The sequence below is a fragment of the Coregonus lavaretus genome (genome assembly GCF_964263955.1).
Source record: "Coregonus lavaretus genome assembly, chromosome: 24".
In the NCBI taxonomy this organism is placed as follows: domain Eukaryota; kingdom Metazoa; phylum Chordata; class Actinopteri; order Salmoniformes; family Salmonidae; genus Coregonus; species Coregonus lavaretus.
This window is the reverse complement of record NC_140011.1, coordinates 21211122-21233520: the sequence shown is the minus strand read 5'-3', so window position 1 is coordinate 21233520 and position 22399 is coordinate 21211122. Positions and strand designations below refer to the sequence as shown.

General features: G+C 45.6%; 1 protein-coding gene across 1 annotated transcript in view; it reads left to right on the top strand.

The window, feature by feature from the left end:
- LOC311100258 (ephrin-A5-like) overlaps positions 1-22399 on the top strand; it is a gene marked incomplete at both ends in the record, with an annotated part of 38883 nt that overhangs the window by 15525 nt on the left and 959 nt on the right. The window contains one exon of the mRNA XM_084141101.1: positions 18737-19029. Coding sequence (XP_083997227.1) covers positions 18737-19029 — 293 coding nt within the window. The remainder of the gene's footprint in view (positions 1-18736; positions 19030-22399) is intronic.

The following is a 22399-nucleotide window of genomic DNA, read 5'->3' as shown; positions in this document are numbered from 1 at the left end:
ATGTTGAGATGTTTCTGTTACTTGAACTCTGTGAAGCATTTATTTAGGCTGCAATCTGAGGTGCAGTTAACTTTAATGAACTTATCCTCTGCAGAAGAGGTAACTCTGGGTCTTCCTTTCCTGTGGCGGTCCTCATGAGAGCCAGTTTCATCATAGCACTTGATGGTTTTTGCGACTGCACTTGAAGAAACTTTCAAATGTTCCAGATTGACTGACCTTCATGTCTTAAAGTAATGATGGATTGTCGTTTCTCTTTGCTTATTTGAGCTGTTCTTGCCATAATATGGACTTTTTCCAAATAGGTCTATCTTCTGTATACCACCCCTACCTTGTCACAACACAACTGATTGGCTCAAACGCATTAAGAAGGAAAGAAATTCCACAAGTTAACTTTTGACAAGGCACACCTCTTAATTGAAATGCATTCCAGGTGACTACCTCATGAAGTGAATGCCAAGAGTGTGCAAAGCTGTGTGGCTACTTTGAAGAATCTCAAATATAAAATATATTTTGATTTGTTTAACCCTTTTTTGGTTACTACATGATTCCATATGTGTTATTTCATCCTTTTTATTCTACAATGTAGAAAATAGTAAAAATAAAGAAAAGATCTTGAATGAGTAGGTGTGTCCAAACTTTTGACTGGTACTGTATGTGGGGAAGGGCCCATCTGTGTGTGTCCACATGTGAATGTGTGAGTGTGTGAGTGTTTGCATACTACAAGTGTGTATCTGTGTGTGCGGGAAGTGTGTGTCGGGCTAGTCCGTCCATTCTATCTCTTGGCTATTGTTTAGGAAGTGAATCCCAGGCAGACAGGGCAGAGACAGACGATGTGGCTGTGTGTCAATACTTACACGTCGCTGTTTGGATAAAGGATTATGAGGGATGAGAGGCAGAGATCGACTGAAATTGAACGAGTGCGGAGAGAGGGAGAGAGGGGAGGGAGTGCTCACTGCTCACTCACACGTAAACCAGTATAGAGGCTCGCTCTCTCTCGTTCTCGCTCTCGCTCTCTCTCTCTCTCTAGCTTTCATCCTCTACTCTATCTGTTAATAGTTGGTTTTCCAAGCTGAGGGTTATGATAGCATTTGGTCTTCTTGAAACAGCTGCCCTCTGTCTTGGGCATATGAAGAGGGGGAGGTAGGGCTGTGTGTAGGGAGAGTGAGGGGTGAGGGCTCTGGCCTGGCTCTTAACCAGGCCTCTAATCCGCCCGGGCATTCCGCTCAGGGGAAGGTGTCCATTTGGAGAGGGGGGCTGTCAACATATAGAAGTCTTCCATCCACCCCCGATCCCTCTCTACCAGTAAGCCCTCTCTCCTATCCCTCTATTCCAAGCCTCCACAGACCACATTCCCACATTCCTCAGATAAAGCGGTTGGGAGCTGCTCTTCCTCCGGGCTTAGGGCTGATGGACCGGGGCTATGGGCTGGGGAAGCGTGTGAGTGGAGGTGCGTCCCTAAATCCCCCACTAAAGCTAAGATAAGGCGTATTTCCCACCCTCATGAGTGCCAGACAAAAGCCATTTGTTTCTGATCTGTTCCCTGGATTTGGCCCTGACAGCTCAGGGTGAGCTACCAAGAACCACTAAGAGACTGAGAATGAGAAGAGAGAGAAAAGAGAGCGAGAGAACACTTTCTTTTGTGGGATATGATGACATGGGTGATGGAATGGCTGTATCATATGGAATAGCATAGCTCGCTTTAAAATACACTGAACAAAAATATAAACCCATCCTGTAAAGTGTTGGTCCCATGTTTCATGAGCTGAAATAAAATATCCCAGAAATGTTCCATACGCAAAAACAGCTTATTTCTCAAAAATGTTGTGCACAAATTTGTTTACATCCCTGTTAGTGGCATTTCTCCTTTGCCAAGATAATTCATCCACCTGACAGGTGTGGCATATCAAGAAGCTGATTAAACAGCATGATCATTACACAGGTGCACCTTGTGCTGGGGACAATAAAAGGCCACTCACACAACACAATGCCAAAGATGTCTCAAGTTTTGAGGGAGCGTGCAATTGGCTTGCTGACTGCAGGAATGTTTAACAGAGCTGTTGCCAGAAAATGTAATGTTAATTTCTCTACCATAAGCCACCTCCAACGTCGCTTTAGATAATTTTGCAGACAACCGCAGACAACGTGTAACCATGTCCTCACCAGGGACTTGACCTGACTGAAGTTGGGCGTCATAACCAACATGCTCACCTTCGATGGCCACTGGCACGCTGGAGAAGTGTGCGCTTCACGGATAAATCCGGTTTCAACTGTACCGGGCAGATGGCAGACAGCATGTATGGTGTTGTGTGGGCGAGCAGTTTGCTGATGTCAACATTGTGAAGAGAGGCATGGTGGTGGTGGGGTTATGGTATGGGCAGGCATAAGCTACGGACAACAAACACAATTGCATTTGATCAATGGCAATTTCAATGCACAGAGATACTGTGACGGGATCTTGAGGCCCATTGTCGTTCCATTCATCCGCCACCATCACCTCATGTTTCAGCATGATAATGCACGGCCCCATGTCACAAGGATCTGTTCACAATTCCTGTAAACTGAAAATGTCCCAGTTCTTCCATGGCCTGCATACTCACCAGACATGTCACCCATTTAGCATGTTTGGGATACTCTGGATTGATGTGTACGACAGCGTGTTCCCGCCAATATCCAACAACTTCGCACAGTCATTGAAGAGGAGTGGGACAACATTCCACAGGCTACAATCAACAGCCTGATCAACTCTAAGCAAAGGAGATGTGGGCAAGTGGTGGTCACACCAGATACTGAATGGTTTTCTGATCCACGCCCCTACCTTTTTTTTAAAGGTATCTGTGACCAACAGATGCATATCTGTATTCCCAGTCATGTGAAATCCATAGATTAGGGCCTATTTGAATTAGGGCCCAATTTAATTCATTCCAATTGACTGATTTCCTTATATGAACTGTAACTCAGTAAAATCTTTGAAATTGTTGCATGTTGCGTTTATATTTTTATTCAGTGTATCTACTGCTGTACATATCATTCTTAGTATATATTTTCGGTGTATATATGCATTTGGATTACTGATACAGTGTTATTTGAGTTGTTAATTGGATTCGTTCTGACATTTCTTGAATTTAGGTTTTTATTATTTGTGTACTTGTTTCACATTTTACTGTTAGGAACTAGTAATAGAAAGCTTTTCGCTCACCCGCTTTATAACATCTGTTCAACTGTGCGACCAATAAACTTTGATTTGATTTGGAAGCCATCAATTCCATTGCTCTCACTTGTTTATCCATCTCTCCATTCCTTCATTCCTTTATTCCTCTGACCTCTGACCTCTGACCACACCATGTGTGCCCTTAACAGTGTCCATCCGCAGTGTCATGGCGACCTGAGCCTAAACAGTGACGCCCTGTTTGTTTCAGAAACCACTCGGGGGCATTTAAGATCTCATTGAATGTAATATCATCCCGGAGTATACTGTAATCTGTCAACACCATCCACTCACCACAGCCAAGCACTTCCCCATAATGTAGCCTCAGCCCCCGCGGGTGGGCAGCCACGAGTTTGTTTGGGAAATATTCACACCTAGATCTGTTACAGTGAGGCTTTGTTCTTTCTCTTTCCTCTGTCTTCCATCCCTCGGGGGGTTGGTGATGAAGCCAGAGCCGTGGATAAACCCAGGGTAGAGCAGGCTTGCTTAAACCTGGGCAGAGTATCCACAGCCTCCAGGCCTAATCTACTCTGTGTTATGACAACACACACATATCTAATCCTCATTCCTACAGTAACACTTACCAGCAGCCCCACCCTGAATTTGTTCAGGTAAACTGTCAGGTGACAGTATAGTCATAGTATCTCTGGTCTCTGCTAGGGTGTACAGTCACACTTGGATTGCAGTGGGTGTGGCTGTGGGTGTGGCTGTGCATGTGTACGTACCTTTGTGCATGTGTGTGTGTGTGTATGTGGATGTGGTAGCGTTTCACCAGTGTGTTAATGAGATGTGGTGCCAGCCTAAAGGTGTCTCTGATTTCTCATCTCCGGTGTCAGATCCTGCAGGAGAGAGAGAGAGAAATAGGAGAGGAAGATGATGGTGAAGTAACACTCGCACGTTACTTTTTCCCAGCTAGCTCTGACTCTGCTGATAGCTACTGTACTTTATTGAGGAAAAGGGTACTTAATATGACAGTGATATGTGGTTGTCCCACCTAGCTATCTTAAGATGAATGCACTAACTGTAAGACACTCTGGATAAGAGCGTCTGCTAAATGTAAAAATGTAAACAGACAGCTGCATGTTTACTCCAAACAAGGCTCTCATTTACAGGGACATCCCCTTCCTTCATAAAGAGGAATCTGGGATGAAACACAACTCAACGTCTAAATTACAGATGCAACTAGGACACAAATATTAATCAGCATAGCTCAGGGATACAGTAGATATACTGTACATCAGGGTTCCCCAACTGGTGGCCCGCGGGACGAATTTGGCCTGCAGTGGTTTTATTTGGCCCCCCAAGTTTTTTAGTACAAAACATTTATGTAAAATGTTTGTAAAAGCACCAGGAAATCAGCTCCACGTGATTTAAATTTAGGAAATCTGCTCCCAAGTATTCCCATGCATAATAGAGAGACGTGATCGTGTAAAGGCTTATATCGGATCAGTCTCGCTCTCTTTTTCTTTCTTGTTTTCCATCTCTTTGCCTCTGCAATCGCATCTGCAATATTTCAAACTTGCTTGAAGCAAGTCCCTTGCCACATTTTTGGGATGATTAGTTGTTTTTGGTAAGATCTCTGCATTTTGCAACGCCAGTCAACGTTTCCCTCCCAACCTCTACCTCCCTATCAGTCTCTCTCTTTCTCCACTCCCTCGCGCTTTCCCTCTCTTCCAGAGTGATATTGGGCAGAGTGGACACAGCTGTTTTGTAACCCTTCACCAGGGTCTCTCTTTGCTCCTGGAATCCCCTAAACCCCTCTCCATTCCGCCTCTATTTGTACCCAGCTCTGCTGAGAAAACAAGCCCATCCATAGAATCCCTACACACACACACACACACACACACACACACACACACACACACACACACACACACACACACACACACACACACACACACACACACACACACACACACACACAGGATTCAATAAGGACTGCCTCAATCAATGAGACACAGAATGGCTTCAGAGAGTGACAGAGACAAAGAAAGCAAAAAGAAGGAAGGAGGTAAAAGGAATTGAGAGGAATGTAAATGTAAAAAAAAACAGGCTGTGTGAGACAGGGAAAATGATGTAGGTAGAAGAAAGGGCTAGTAAAAAGAGAAGGAAGAAACGTTGAGGGAATGTTACAAGAGAGAAGAGACAGAGAAGAGACAGGATACTAGACACAGAGACAGATGTTCATGTGTTTTAGAAGGTGAGAAAGGGGTGAGGAGGGATAGGTAAAATCCCACTACTGTGGTCATTTGCACTCTCTCCACGTCCTGCCTGCCTGCCTGAGTAGAGAGCCTTACTCCACATCTGTTAAGAGTTGAAAAGGGCACTGTTATTCTTCCAATTAAGCCCCAAACCAAACACGCCGTCTCAGTTTTTTCAGCGCCTGCGTCCGTCTCTGTCCCCCCATCCAGCCGTCTGTCTTAATTCTTACAGCTCCGGCCCTGGACAGGAAGACGCATGTACGTATGAAGATGCACCAGAGGCCTGTATGCTGTATACACACTGCCAGATGGGCCCGAATCAGGATTCAATAGGTGTAGGATTCACAGAACTGTGTAGATAGCTAAAGAGTCCGCCTGTCTTTGCCTGTAGGGTGTGTGTGCATGTGTGTGTATCCGACCAGTGTGTATAGGTAACTGCCCAAATAAAGTAAACACCAACATAAAATGTTTTAATAGGGTGTTGGGCCACCACGAGCTGCCAAAACAGCTTCAATGCACCTTGGCATAGATTCTATAAGTGTGTGGAACTCTATTGGAGGGATGTGACACCATTCTTCCACGAGAAATTCCATAATTTGGTGTTTTGTTGATGGTGGTGGAACACTGTCTCAGGAGCCACTCCAGAATCAATTGAGTTGAGATCTGGTGACTGAGACACACACACACACACACACACACACACACACACACACACACACACACACACCCACCCACCCTTTAAACCCCCTTTGCTCCTTTGAGACCCCTCTTTCAACGTCACTAAGATCTCTTCGTCTAGCCATGGTAGCCAACATAATGGGCAACTTGGCATTTGTATACATAACTCTAAGCATGATGGGATGTTAATTGTTTAATTAACTCAGAAAACCACACCTGTGTGGAAGCACCTGCTTTCAATATACTTGGTATTCTTCATTTACTCAAGTGTTTCCTTCATTTGGGCAGTTACCTGTATGTGTGTGTGAGTGTACTGGGAGGGACCGAGGCAGCTATAGGGTCCCCTCCTGTGTGTCCTCAAGGCAAGAGTTCTCAGCCAACGCCCCCCGCATGCTAACAGTCCTGTGAGAGGCTCTTCAGACGACTCCAACACACTCGAGGGCCAGAATCGCCCGGTGACAAGTGTGGAGGGACAAGAGCCAGCAGGCACAGAGGAATGCAGCGCAGACACCACTTTGTGTGTGGTTGTGTGTATGTGTGTTTGTCTCTTTCTGAGTGTGGTTTTTAAATGGAATTGTACTGACTGATTGTTTGGTTTGCAATACTGCTTGTTTGCCTTTAGCAGACTGGTCCCTCATCATTTACTGTGTACGAAAAATTCTCTATTCCTCATTGTAGTGTGTGTGTGTGTTTGTGTGCGTGTGTGTGTGCGTGCCTGTGTGCCTGTGTGTGTGTGGTATCACTCCTGACCTGGGTGGAATCACTGAGAGGATTATGGGGATTAGAGTCTTTACCTGTGGTGAGAAAAGGCAACATCATCAGTCTACCTGTGACAGCCCTGACATAGTCCCAGGGTATGGTCTGCTGTCGTTGTAATGGTATAACCGAAATTGGCCCGCTAGTGATTTTATTTAGCCCCTGAGAAAAATAATAAATAAAATAAAAGACTGTAAAAACATTTTAATTTTGGAAATCTGTTCCAAAGTATTCCCACACATACTTTTTATTTTTATTTTTTATTTTTTTCTTTAACCTTTATTTAACCAGGTAAGACCCATTGAGGTTAAAAACCTATTTTGTGAGGGCGACCTGGCAAGAAGGCAAAACAGGGAAATAGCAGTGTGTACATAAAACATTACAGAAAAATACAAAATACACACAAAAGACAAAGTGTCACAAGTTCCAGATACAACTGAAGATTAGAACCAACTGCAGCTATCACAAACTGTGTTGTCGATCAGAGTCTTAAAAACAGGCAAGGACACTAACTCCCCTAACTTTAATATCTTTTGAAGCATGTTCCAGGATGAAGGGGCATTATGGGAAAAATATTGTTTCCCCATCTCAGTTCTAGCCTTAGGAACAGACAAGGACAGCAGCGACTGTGAACGAAGACTGTATTGAGTGACTGATCTGGTCAGTAAGGAACAGAGATACAAAGGGAGTTGTCCTATTAATGCTTTGTACACAAAAGTGTACCAGTGCTTTAGCCTCCTGGTGGAGAGAGAGGTCCATTGCACCATAGCGTACAAATCACAGTGATGGGTGAGTGATCTAGCGTTTGTAATAAATCTTAAAGCACCATGATACACTGTCTCCAGAGTTCTGAAGGTAATTGCTGAGGCCTGCATATAGACAATATCACCATAATCCAGCACTGATTAAAAAAAAAGTGCTTTGAACGATCCTTTCTAACATCGAAAAGCAAGATTTGTTCCTAAAATAGAAACTCAATTTCAACTTCAGTTTCTTGGTCAAGTTATCACGGTGCTGATTAAAAATCAGCTTTTCATCTAACCAAATCCCAAGATATTTATAGGAGGTGACCCTATCAATTTGCTGGCCTTTTATAGTTAAAATCTACAAGTGACATCTGTTTACTTTCAGGGAATAGAAAACCATAAATTTTGTTTTCCTTGCATTAAGCACAAGTTTCAATTCAAACAGCTGCCTTTAAATAACATCAAACGTCAACTGTGAGTCCTGAAAAGCCTTCTCAATATTAGATGCGCTAGAATAAATAATTGTGTCATCAGCATACAGATGGAGATTTGCAGAGTCAACAGTCTTCCCTATATCATTTATATACAGTGTAAAAAGAATTGGACCTAAAATTGAGCCCTGGGGATCTGTGATTGTACACAATATACACTGAGCAAGGTTTGCAATTATTATGTTTTAGTCAAATGTTATATCTGTTTTGGCTTCTTGCAGTCAATTTGCAGTCTACAAACTATCTGCAATTATTTCCGGCCCCCTGACCATCCGCTCAAGAATAAATCGGCCCGCGGCTGAATCCAGTTGATGAACCCTGCCATACCTCATCCCGCTACTAACCAACTTACACACAAATGGACGTGCACAACAGGACGTGCACACACAGATCATACACAATCCATTAAAATAATACACACAACACAGCCACCCCTTACACATACAAACCATAACTCTTCAACACACAGCCACCATCCAACCCCTTACACATACAAACCATAACTCTTCAACACACAGTCACAGATCATGTACAACCCCATTATACACACATTAGACTTACTCCTCCCACCTGCCCCCATTTTGTTTTCTCCCAGTAACACACCTTGGTCAGTAATCCCTCCTGTGTATAGACTGGACCAGCTGAGTGTATTCTACCTGACGGATCATCACTTACTGCTGTCTGAGAGAGAGGAGCTTTGTGAGGGAGGATTATGCTGGGTTAGGGTTACTAACAGGGTTAGACTGGATTAGACCTTAATGATGACCTCTTGACCTGTGGCTGTAGAGTCCATTCTTCTTCTGGGGTATCAAATGTATAACACTGTTATAGCTTTGAGCTAGAGCCAGAGATCTTCATGGTCAGGTCACATGATCAGGAAAAACTCATAGGCCTTTAAATGAGATATTGGGGTCTATTGATTGATCTTCCTTCTTTTGAAACAATCATTATAGATGACACAGTAGCCAGCCTTTCACACACCCTATGCATCAGTATAACATAACAGTACAGATGCCAGCAGGGCTGGTGAAAAGCCTCCATGTTTTTGTAATTGGTTGTTGTTATAAGGATAAACACTATCTACGAAGTGTTGAGCACGTCAAGTGTGCACTGTGTGTTCCTGTGTGTATGATGAGTGCCGTGTGTGTTCAGTCGTGTGTTTTTAATGTGTATGTTGACTGACGTGGGTTCACAGTGTTTTTAAACCCTGCCCACACCCCCTTCCACACACACACGCATGTGGACACACACACTCTATTTCACTGGTGGTCATGGATACGTTGGTCTTCGAGACCTTTGTTCTGAAGCGTTCTGCTACAGTACTTAACGCATGTGACTACCTACCTTGTGCCCCTGAAAGGAAAGACAGATGTGTACGCTAATCAAGTGACAGCTTTACACGGAAACACGCAAACCTAAAATAAGCCCCTCCACCCTCTCTGACTCATAGAAAAATCCAAGGGACACTCAACACAAGGCCCTTCCCTCCTAGATGAAACATGTCTCTTTTCAAACCACAAATCGATGTAAGAGTTTCAAGGCTTGTTTTATTTTCAGTCAAATTTACCTCAACCAAAATTCGATGATCCAACGTTTTTGTCCAGTGGGTTCCATGATTTTACCTGTGTTAGTCTATAGTCCATTATGTGAAGAACGTATAGAAGGCACAAATGGTTATGTGTAGAGATGATGACATACAGGCTTTATGCACTTACTGTTTCAGTATCACTATGGTTACTTGGCAGTTAGGGTTTTAAGATGGGGGTAGAGGTTAGCCAATAGCCATAACAGTGAGCGCCTGCAGCAGAGTGTTTTGTACTGTAGGGCCGTAAAGTGAGCTGACAGTAAGGGTTAAGACGGCTGCAGCCTCCCTGCTCCCCTCTCCACATGGGGTAGATGAGGGACTAGCATGCCTGTCATTCACAAGGGGGGTGCATTTATGTACACAGCACTGGGCTCCAGGCCTGCTGGAACTGCACTTCATGCTTTTCAACAGACAGCTCTCTTTCCTCTTCTGTCTCTCTCTCGCTTGCCCCTCTCTTTCGCTCTCTTACTCTGTCTCCCTCTCTCTCTCTTTCTTTCTCTCTCCTGTCTCTCTCCCTCTCGCTCCCTCTTTTGTTCCCCTCTCCTTTCTTCTTCCTCTATCTCTCTCTGCCTCACGCTTTATCGCTCACTCGCCTATCTTTCTCTCTCTCTCTCTCTCTCTCTCTCTCTCTCTCTCTCTCTCTCTCTCTCTCTCTCTCTCTCTCTCTCTCTCTCTCTCTCTCTCTCTCTCTCTCTCTCTCTCTCTCTCTCTCTCTCTCGTTTTCCCTCCCTCTCTCTCTGAGGCAAGGACACTCAGTGACTGTGCGGGAGTGAGAGGAGAGGTGGCATTAGGGTAGTATCTCCACTCCAATAACAATCACATCAAGTGGTGTGGTAAATGAGGTGGCCCATGGTTCAGTGTCTGTGGCTAATCACTACAGTCTGCTCATTAAAACACAGTGATAATGATTCAGCACACAGCCCTCCTTCTGCACTGGCAGCAGCAGATAGACAAAAAGCCTGCCCCCCCACACACAAATAAACGCGCACACACATTCACATTCACACGTACACATAGCCTACACGTATTCACACAGCTTTTTGTGTGGATGGGATGCGAGTTAACCATCACTGGTCGGGATCATCACTACTACCACATATCTCTGTTACAGAGTTACTCTCTCTCTCTCTTTAACCTGAACATGTGCTCAGCTCTGCCGTCCATGACGATACTGAGATGAGATCCAAACTGCTAGGCCAGGCTTAATAACACACATACACTGATCCAAAACTGAGTGGATGGATGGTCTGAGGGCGACAGAGCATCTGTCTTACTGTACATCTCTATTCCTCTGGCATCGTACCTCAGACAGAGAAGTGTCTGACTCAATGTTCTTTGGGATGGAAACTGGCCTGTCATGAGGTGATCTATCAAAAGAAGCTATCTTGCTCTGTTATTACCTACTCTATCATCAGAAAGACACTGTAAATCCCTGGACAAATATATAAGCAGCCAGTGACATGTGATTTGTATTAGCCCTTAGACAGCTGGCCCAGGATCAGATTTGTTTCTCTTCTTTTAATGGTTAGTGTTAGGGCTGGGATTGGGAGAGCAGATCTGGAATCAGTTTTGAAGGACAGGATGAGTCAGTGTTGGCTTCAGCGAGGCCTGATCAGGTGCTGTAGGGCCATGTGACCAGCTGGTAAAGGGAATGTCTGGGCTGGTCCATCCATGATATCGGGGGTGGACTGCTTTTGTCTGCTGGATCTTGGCCTGTGGTTCTGGACCAGCTTTTGTTCCTGCTGTCCTTTGGCCTTGATCTCAGAACAATATGAGCTGCATCGCTAAACTCTCTGTGTGTGAGAGTTAGGCTATGAAACTCTTTAATGGGCCCACTGTGTGAATATTAGCCGTGGGTTGCCATTTTAAATCAATTTTAAATGTGGATATCAAACTTGCCAATGAAAAGTCACAATGGCTGAGTTTGAGATATGTCCTCCTGGAGGGTTATATTATATGTGAATGTGAAATACTGCCTCTTAAGGTGGTGTGTGTGGACGTGGATGTGGATGGATGTGTGGAGCTCTGGTTGTGGACTGATGGAGGAGGCTTTGACAGACACTCCGTGCTGAGGAGAGGGGGTAGGGTGGGGGGCGTGGGTGAAAGGTGGGTTATGGGGCTTAGAGGGGTGAGATTGAGGGGGGCAGGTGTTGTGACTTGGCACTGGCATGCCTGGCACTCTGAGGGCGCTCTATGTTTAGCCCTTACATGATTTTACATGTGCTGTTTTTTCTGGGCCTGCTGTTGTTTGTTGAGAGAACAGAATGGTTCCCCCTCAGTGGCGGCCGGACCACCCCCTCTTACACTCTAACAGGCATCTACCGACCCCTCTCTGGTTCTACGGTACCCATGTTACATCTGACATGAGCACATCCCTCTTTCCTTCCCTCTCTTATTCCCACTTTGCTCCTTCTTCCCCCTCTTCTCATCCCTCCTTCTTCCCCCTTTTCTCATCTCTCCTTCTTCCCCCTCTTCTCATTCCTCCTTCTTCCCCCTCTTCTCATCCCTCCTTCCCCCCTTCTCATTCCTCCTTCTTCCCCCTCTTCTCATCCCTCCTTCCCCCCCTTCTCATCCCTCCTTCTTCCCCCTCTTCTCATCCCTCCTTCTTCCCCCTCTTCTCATCCCTCCTTCTTCCCCCTCTTCTCATCCCTCCTTCTTCCCCCTCTTCTCATCCCTCCTTTTCTCCCTCTTTTCACCTTGCTTCCCTTCCCTCTTTTCTTTTCTCCTCTCAAGCTCATCTCTCGTCTTTCTGACTTTTCCCAACCTTGAACACAACAAATATCCAACAGCATCATTTCGTTTTTTACCATCTTCCCACACAACACTATTACTCACCTTAGTCAATTTTACCCCACTTTGATATGGGTGAGACCTCACTAGTGGATGACTGGTGGTGTGTGTGAATGCTGTGGTGCCTTGTCATGGGTGGTTGATTGAGTCCAGACGTTGTGGTTTTTTCTCTCACCACTATACAGGGTTGGTTTGGCCCAGGGCAGGGCGGGTTGGAGTTCCCTTGGGTGCAGTAAAGTGATAGGGCGGCACGGGGGTTCAAATCGCCCCTGGAGTGACGGGTCAAATGTCAAAACTCCAGCCCGGTGAGGGAGATCAGGGTCATGTTAGTCAAACACGAACTGAGGTAGACCCTTCCTGTATAGTTCACGGCTGCTTATACCATTACCTTGTGTCTGTGTATGTATGTATTCATTTGTGTGGGCACGCGCGTGAATGTTGTCTGTGTGTGAGTTTGTGTTTAATGAGGGGGCTGGGCCGCTCTGTTTGCTCTAAGCCTCATCGATCCACCATTTTAAACTTCCCCTTCCGTCCCTTAGCAGCCCCGCCACCTACACAGCAGCTCCTAAGATGGACGACCCTGGGGTCATCCCCGTCAACTGGCTCAGACATTGGCCAAATACAGAGGCCCTAGCTGAATAATGGTCTGTCAGTGACCTCTCACCCCTGGTCAGGCTCTTATGTGTCAGATTGATATCCTCCTGTCCTATGGGAGTGGAATGTCTGATAGTGATAGGGAGCATCTAGCCACCTAGACAGGCAATCTATTTGGGATCCAAGCTCACGTTCCATCATTGATGTTTCTGTTTTCTGTAGATCTAGGCGTCTGTTTCTATGATCTAGGGCTATGTGCTACACTTGCTAGTTCTGTCCAAGGTGCTGAGTGTGCCATATTTAGTAGGGTTATTTTAACAAGGCTTGGGGCTTCTCGAGTTATGTGGCTTCTGAGCTAGACGGAGAACACCCTGAGATCTGTGTGTGTGTGTGTGTGCGTGTGTGTGTGTGTGTGTGTGTGTGTGTGTTGTATCCTTGGGCTTGAGCACCCTGTGCATGTAAAAAGAGGTAGAGCACAGTTCTGCCATAAGTCAGTGTGATGGCAACCTGTGTGATGGTCTGCCTTGAGACTAGGGGTTTAAGGTATTGGCTGTCAGCCCCTGGGGTTAAGCACTGAGTGAGTGACGGAGCCCTGCTGTGTCTGTGTGTGTGTGTGTGTGTGTGTGTGTGTGTGTGTGTGTGTGTGTGTGTGTGTGTGTGTGTGCGTGCGTGCGTGTGCTGCGTGAGTGCGTGTTGTGTGTGTGTGTTGAGTGACACTCACTCCATGCTGCCTATTTGACCCTTTGACCACCAGACTAGCATCACCTTTCATTAACCTGTCCTGTACTGTGACTTATCTTCTTATGTCATTCATGGAAAACAGCTGAGAATTACTGTGAACTTCTCTTTCTCTCTTTGTTTCTCCCCTTAGCACTCTGGTTCTCACTCGTCTATATTCTGTCTATATTCTCTCTCTGCTGCTCTCATTGCCATGTAGGACCTACCTCCCACGAACAGCAATGGGTTTACAATCTAAAACTCTTGCCCTTGTCTGACAAACTCAGACAAAACCTTTTGTTCCCAGGGAAATTTACCAAAAAAAAAAGAGAAAAGATTAGTATTTTATAGTTTCTCTTTTCTTATCTTTTGTTGCTGTCAACACCCAGTCTGACTCTGAAACCTGGCAGACAGCTCTCTCTGTGTGTGTGTGTGTGTGTGTGTGCATTTGTCTGCACAGATGTGTGTGATCACTAATCAGTGGAGGTAATGATGTCTGAACCATGGCTGATGGTGCTGGTGGTGTTAGTGGCACAGGTTCCCAGTGCTATGAATGATGGGCCGGGTGGATGGGGGTCAGGTCCTCCTGCCCCGAGGGAGACAGGGAAACACCAGGCAGAGGGAAAGATAGACTCCATATGGTGACATCAGCGCCCAGGGTCAAATGACCAGATGTATTAGCCTCTACCCTGTGGGGCCACAGTGGTGAAATTACCTACCTAAAGAGCTCCCCCTAGAGGTCAAGGAAATGAACTCTGGGGGGGGGGGGGGGGGGACACAGCAAATGTCAGGAGAATAGATACCAAGGGAATATTTTACAACCCAAGCACAGAGACTGCTTTTAGCTATGATTGTTGACTCATAGGTTTTCAATGGAAAACAATGTACAGTGGGGGAAACAAGTATTTAGTCAGCCACCAATTGTGCAAGTTCTCCCACTTAAAAAGATGAGAGGGGCCTGTAATTTTCATCATAGGTACACGTCATCTATGACAGACAAAATGAGAAAAAAGAATCCAGAAAATCACATTGTAGGATTTTTAATGAATTTATTTGCAAATTATGGTGGAAAATAAGTATTTGGTCAATAACAAAAGTATCTCAATACTTTGTTATATACCCTTTGTTGGCAATGACACAGGTCAAACATTTTCTATAAGTTTTCACAAGGTTTTCACACACTGTTGCTGGTATTTTGGCCCATTCCTCCATGCAGATCTCCTCTAGAGCAGTGATGTTTTGGGGCTGTCGCTGGGCAACACAGACTTTCAACTCCCTCCAAAGATTTTCTATGGGGTTGAGATCTGGAGACTGGCTAGGCCACTCCAGGACCTTGAAATGCTTCTTACGAAGCCACTCCTTCGTTGCCCGGGCGGTGTGTTTGGGATCATTGTCATGCTGAAAGACCCAGCCATGTTTCATCTTCAATGCCCTTGATGATGGAAGGAGGTTTTCACTCAAAATCTCACGATACATGGCCCCATTCATTCTTTCCTTTACACGGATCAGTCGTCCTGGTCCCTTTGCAGAAAAACAGCCCCAAAGCATGATGTTTCCACCCCCATGCTTCACAGTAGGTATGGTGTTCTTTGGATGCAACTCAGCAGTCTTTGTCCTCCAAACACGACGAGTTGAGTTTTTACCAAAAAGTTATATTTTGGTTTCATCTGACCATATGACATTCTCCCAATCCTCTTCTGGATCATCCAAATGCACTCTAGCAAACTTCAGACGGGCCTGGACATGTACTGGCTTAAGCAGGGGGACACGTCTGATACTGCAGGATTTGAGTCCCTGGTGGCGTAGTGTGTTACTGATGGTAGGCTTTGTTACTTTGGTCCCAGCTCTCTGCAGGTCATTCACTAGGTCCCCCCGTGTGGTTCTGGGATTTTTGCTCACCGTTCTTGTGATCATTTTGACCCCACGGGGTGAGATCTTGCGTGGAGCCCCAGATCGAGGGAGATTATCAGTGGTCTTGTATGTCTTCCATTTCCTAATAATTGCTCCCACAGTTGTTTTCTTCAAACCAAGCTGCTTACCTATTGCAGATTCAGTCTTCCCAGCCTGGTGCAGGTCTACAATTTTGTTTCTGGTGTCCTTTGACAGCTCTTTGGTCTTGGCCATAGTGGAGTTTGGAGTGTGACTGTTTGAGGTTGTGGACAGGTGTCTTTTATACTGAAAACAAGTTCAAACAGGTGCCATTAATACAGGTAACGAGTGGAGGACAGAGGAGCCTCTTAAAGAAGAAGTTACAGGTCTGTGAGAGCCAGAAATCTTGCTTGTTTGTAGGTGACCAAATACTTATTTTCCACCATAATTTGCAAATAAATTCATAAAAAATCCTACAATGTGATTTTTCAGATTTTTTTTCCTCAATTTGTCTGTCATAGTTGACGTGTACCTATGATGAAAATTACAGGCCTCTCTCATCTTTTTAAGTGGGAGAACTTGCACAATTGGTGGCTGACTAAATACTTTTTTCCCCCACTGTAATTATGTGAGAGAGTGCAGTTGAACCTTGTAATGTTTGCTCCGATGACCATTTAGTTCGTATTTAGTCATTTGTTATAGTCCCATTGTGTGGCTCGGGACAGGTCAGCAGTTTCATGTGGTCTGGGCAGGGAAAGTGTCTCCTTTTTTCTCCCATTGTTATAAAACCATTGGAATCTGACCTTGCTCTGACCCCACTGTAATCATGTGTTATAGAAAACACCAGGAAGGCTTTCTGCCTCTCTCCCTCCTCCCCTCCTCCTCTCCTCCTCTGAACCAGGGTGCAAACAATTCATTACCCGTGTTTGGTCACCAGAGAGAAAGAGAGGGGGAGAAAGAGGAGCAAAGATAGGATGAGAGGAGTAAAAAGAAAGATTATCGTAATGGAAGTGCTTTGTTAAGAGTGCTTGGCCCTGAATCATACATGAGCCTGTCTAAGTGGCTGTGAGTAATTCAGCCAATCAAGCGTCATTAATCCCAAAGACGAATAGAGATAGGATTTGGGTGTCTTCATTTTTAAACTTTATTGGCTCATCGCGTCACATGAACAAATGAACACAAGAACAACTGAATTAACAAATGAAGGTGTTGATTTCTTAATGATGCTGTCATCAGTTTTACAGCTAGATTATGTTAATTATCTTGTCGTCAGTTTTAAAGCTAGAGTTATTTATTTCCTTGTCTGCCACATTTATGTTCATTGTAAGAGACTTTGAACGTATCCTCATTCGTCATTGTTTTTGTGCAAACTCACAAAAGAACTCTGAGAAAACGCTGATTTCCCAGTTGAGCTCCGTCTGTGAGTTGTCAAGCATTACTCTAGCCTGAAGACATTCACAAAAATATTGAAAACTCACACTTGAGGTGCTAATGAGCTTCAGACTGAGACATATGTCTAGGCATTATGGTTCAAGATTATGGCTCAATGTGGATCGATATGAGGTACTATCACTCTCAGTGTATCTGTGGTGAACATACTCTCTAGGAGGGCCAGAGTAATCCTCTCTGCTGTCCCTGTTAGCTCATCTGACATAAATCCTCCGCTCGTCATGTTCAGAAAGGTGACCACTCCTCACCTCTCGGTCAGACGAAAATCTGGCTATCCCAGAGTGCCGCTGGCTGAGGAAGTGATACTTACTGGTGGCTCCTGGGGTTTGGTCGCCCTCTGTCAGTTATGGTATAATAATAATATAATATGCCATTTAGCAGATGCTTTTATCCAAAGCGACTTACAGTCATGTGTGCATACATTTTTACGTATGGGTGGTCCCGGGGATCGAACCCACTACCCTGGCATTACAAGCGCCATGCCCTACCAATTGAGCTACAGAAACTGAAACTGTGGCTGATGGAAGCCCTGCTGTGTCTGCCTGGAGCCACAGCACTCAGCTGGAGCATGAGAAAAGTGGGCCTTTGAGAGAGAAAACAAGGCTTCAGTTTCATGTTTGACCAGGCTATAACTAGGGAGAAAAAGATGAGAATATAGCTGACGAATCACACAGGTTGACACACTGTCACACACAATATAGGACACACATGGAATGCACACACACAGACACACAGACACACACACAGCCACACACCCACACACACTCCTCTGTGGCCCTCCAAACCCAGTAGTACAGTCACTAATCCTGCAGCACATTTGCAATCCGTATAATGACAACCTGATACCCCCAGCAGGACCCAGCCAACACACACCACCCTTTATACGCCTCTTAAAGCCTGGAAATGTACGTGTCAGTGGGAACAGCTGCACTGCCGTCCAACGCAGGCTCCTCTCTCACCTGACCCTGAATCAGTTCTGAGTGCTCCTCTACCCCTGGAAAGGTTGTTAGGTGGGTGTAACATCTGCTTCTTGGCCTGTGAGTCTCAGTCCTTACTTGAGAAACCTCCCACAGAGCCAGAGTGAGTTCACCCGTATCGGATCATCAGTGCTCAGCATGCACAGACACGGTCCCCTGCCTGTTCCCCCGGCCCCAGTGTGTCAATGAACAGAGGTGGAGTATTGAAGACATCCGCAGTATGTCAGTGATACTGAGCCCGGCCCATTAGCGACTCTGAGACGCGCTGGCCAACCTAACCTAATCTGTCTCCACTAAAAGCATCAGAAATGCAACCGTGTATGGTGCTTTTGGGAATGTGTGTTTCCCATCACTCCCCAGGAATGAATACCAGGCATACCTGGCAATCTGAAGTGTCTCTGTCTTTCAGAACACATCTAGTTGCATTTTCTCTAGTGTAGGACTCTAGTTCACATACTTTTAGTGTGTCTTATGTTATTCCCCTTTTTGAAGTGATCACTGACCTGACATGATACAGCAGGTGAGCGTTACACAATGAAGCCCTTGCGAATACCTATCCAATAGTATTAGATCAGTGATGACATCAACACCGGTAGAATCATGGAAATGCATGTTTGTATCAATACTATTAGACCTCCTGAAGAATATTACTCCATAACCTTTCTGCTTTCCTTCCAGGTTCTACCGGGGTGACTACCACATCGACGTGTGTATAAACGACTACCTGGATGTTTTCTGTCCCCACTACCTGGTCTCTGTCCCCGAGGAGCGGACAGAGCACTACGTCCTCTACATGGTCAACTATGACGGCTACAGCTCCTGTGACCACACTGCCAAGGGCTTCAAACGCTGGGAGTGTAACAGGCCCCACTCCCCCAACGGACCCTTGAAGTTCTCAGAGAAGTTCCAGCTCTTCACCCCCTTCTCTCTGGGTTTTGAGTTCCGCCCCGGCAGAGAGTACTACTACATCTGTGAGTAATAGTAATCTTTATGGTAATTTAGCACATGCTTATATTCAAATAAACGTAATGTTAACAAAAGCATTCAGTATAAAGTATGGCCCATGCGGGAATCAAACCCACAACTCTGCTGGTGCAAGCACCATGCTGCAACAAATTGCGTTATCAGGGCCATGTATGCATGAATACCACTCATTTACATATCATACAAAAACACTGTTGGTACCACAGTACAATGAAATGTGATACAGGAATGCTTTGCTTAAAGGCAGAGAGAGTGCTACCCCAGTTTTCCTGCATGGCATGGACATGTATGATATCAGTGAAGAGTTATTATGTTGTGAGCTCAGGCTACTAGGGCAAAATGCAACATACTTAGATGATTCAAGGGTATGATGTCCAAGCATGGAACTGACTGCGGCGGGAAAAACAATAGCAAAGTAGAACTTTGTTTTACAAGTCCTGGCAAAGAGGTTCCAAACCAAACATTTGCCTGAGGGAAAACATCTCCAATCTTGTGGTCTCAGTCTGAAGAGTCTTTGTTACAAACTCACCAGGCTCAACTTTCTACTGCTCGTGAGAAGGCCTCTGGAACACAAGCATCTGAAGCTCTGTTTTTACAAGTGGAGTCGGAGCCCTACAGGGCAGAGATCTGAGACTAAAGAAGAGACAGCACCGGGCGGCCTGCTAGACTACAGTATGTCTGATTCCCCTTACAGAGATGGCTTCAGTTAGTCCTACTCCACAGTAGCCTCGGCCTCAGCCGCACGCCTCACACCGACGTCGTGTGATTTAGGAGAAAGCTTCCTGACGAATCGGCAGTCCTTAAAGTCACATGATATGCTGACCTGCCCAATCTCCTAGGATGTTATTCTACTGGATTGGATGGATTGGATAAAGGATGGTGTGGGGCAGGTAATGGACTTCAGGCTCTCAGGCTCTGTTTAATGTGCAAATAGGAGAGCCAAGATGGAGTCAAAACAGCCATAAGTATATATTGCCACACTGGCTTTTACAGTGAAATTGGGGTAGAGAGAAAGAGAAAAAGAGACAGGCCACATGGCCTAAAGGCCTTTCCCTCCTTGTGGTTGTTTTTCACCCAGAACACGTCACCAGTGAGGAGGATAAATCTAACGAAGAGGCGGATACGTAATCACACCCCGGGGAACATACCGAGGTGTACACTAACCTGCTCCAACATCCTCTCAACTCTTGTCCCTCTATGTAGTTCCAGAAAAGCTGGATATCTCACAGTAAACCATGTGATATCAGTTTCAGTATCACATTGCATGTGTCTGATCTGTCAAGTATAACTAAAGAGTTACATTGTTAGATGATACTAGCACATGTTGTAACACTACTGGACAATAGAGCTGTGAACTTACAGCAAGTAAGTCAAATGTTTGGGGGTTGACATGTGCTGGTGTCAACGACTCAGTGCAGAGGACAGACAGACACCCCTTTGTCCCCCCCTGTGGACAGTTAACCCCCCAGGCGACGAGAGGAGAGGAATGGGTGCGCTGGGACATGGGGTGGGTTAAATCAAATGGATGACACCTGCGGTTGGCCCTGGGTCTGTCCGTCCGTCTGGCAGACAGATGCCTGCAGGAAGCCATCAGGGGGATCAGAGGGGGCGGCCTGGGGGGGTCAAAGTTCAGCATGTCCTGATGGCTGGATGTGAACCCGGGCTTCTCCCAGGCTAAGGCTGCATGTTTTTCTAAAAGAGCCTATAGGGAAGTGTGATCCAAATCTCAGGGGATAGAAATCCAATTTTCTGGGGAGACAGTTGAGAGTCTGTCTCTCCCTGTGTGACTGGGGCTGACTGTCTGCTGTAAAGCTTCAAAAGCCCAGGTCCTGCTCCGTACACAGTCTGAAGATCTACATAGATAATGAGATGAACCCTGTTCAATAGTGTGTTTGTTCCACTGGGTTTTGCTTTGTTCTGACAGATAAAAACTGATCACAAGGGAATCATCTGATTCCATCGTATTCATATCAGATCTCCAATTCATCTCGGGTCTATACCCAGAGTTAAGTTACACGGCATCTGAGCACCTAGCTTGTGTCTGGTCATGTGTGTGTCTGGTGGTGTGTGTTTGTTCGGGAGTGTCTGCATGTGTATAGTGTGCGTGCATGTGTGAGACGTTTATGGGACGGTGTGTGTTCATGAGAGGACGTTTTCTGGGTTCGTACTTTATGTTTATACTCTATGAGTGTCTGCATGAGGTTTACTGCCTTCCAGTCTGTCTACTCTGCCCTGCTAGTCTCCTCCACTGGGATGCATGGCATGACTAACCAGGGATCCAGTGTCGCAGTGCGTGAGACATGGTCGTAGAAAACCAGCTCACGGCTGTGTGGTGTATTGTGGAGCCCAGGCTCTGTCTGTCTGTCTGACTGACTGGGAATAGAAAGGGAGCTAGTGCAGTCTGGTCTGAGTGCCTGCCACTGTAGGGGTGTGAGGTAAGTTACATGATACTCGCTGACACAGACAGAAGAGCCATGATTGACACCACACTGCCAATATAACTCTCTTCATCAAGTTCTAAAGGCAATTTTTATCATGTTTCATAGCCATGCTAAGTGTTTTAAAATGGGAACCCCAGTCTACAGTCTCTCTCTCTCTCTCTCTCTCTCTCTCTCTATCTCTCTATCTCAAACACACACACACACAGAGAGCATGATAGTGCCCTGAGGGGTGGGTGGGGGTCTATGTCTAGATTAAGAGCAGCTTGAGACCCCAGGCAGGCCAGGAAATGACGGGGTCAGAACATAGTACTCTCTGGGAAGGGGGGGGGGGGGGGGGGGGGGGGGGGGAAGAGAGGCATTCTATAGAGGGGATGAATACAAGCACGGGTCAGGGTCTGTCAAACTAGCAACAAGAACAACATCTCAGTCACAACCTACTTTCAGTATAGAAGTGTGATAGGGCTTCAGAACTATTGCTTCTCAAGACATCACACAATATAAAACACCTGCAGTCTAGTTTGTCACTTTGGTGACTATGTCCTAGGTGACATTGTCTTGTTGTTGACAGGTCAGAAGATGGAGCGGCCTGAATTGAAGTGACTTGCCACCATAGGGATTTTGTGAAGCAGCTGTCATATTCCAGTTAGCCAGGGTAGACGTCTGTGTAGCAGGGTTGTGCTACTTTACTGCTAATAGAACCCAGTGGCAGGTGTTGACAGCCTCTGCAGCCAATCAAATCATTCATAGCAGATGGTGATGTTACTCTGAGCCAATCAAATTCTGTGTTGCAGATGTGGACAAAATTTGGAGCCAATAGAAGTTTGAGTAGCAGGTGCAGACAGTTATTTGAGCCAATGGAAGTTTGAGTAGCAGATGCGAATGTTTCTCGAGAGCCAATCAAAATTGAAGGGGGCAG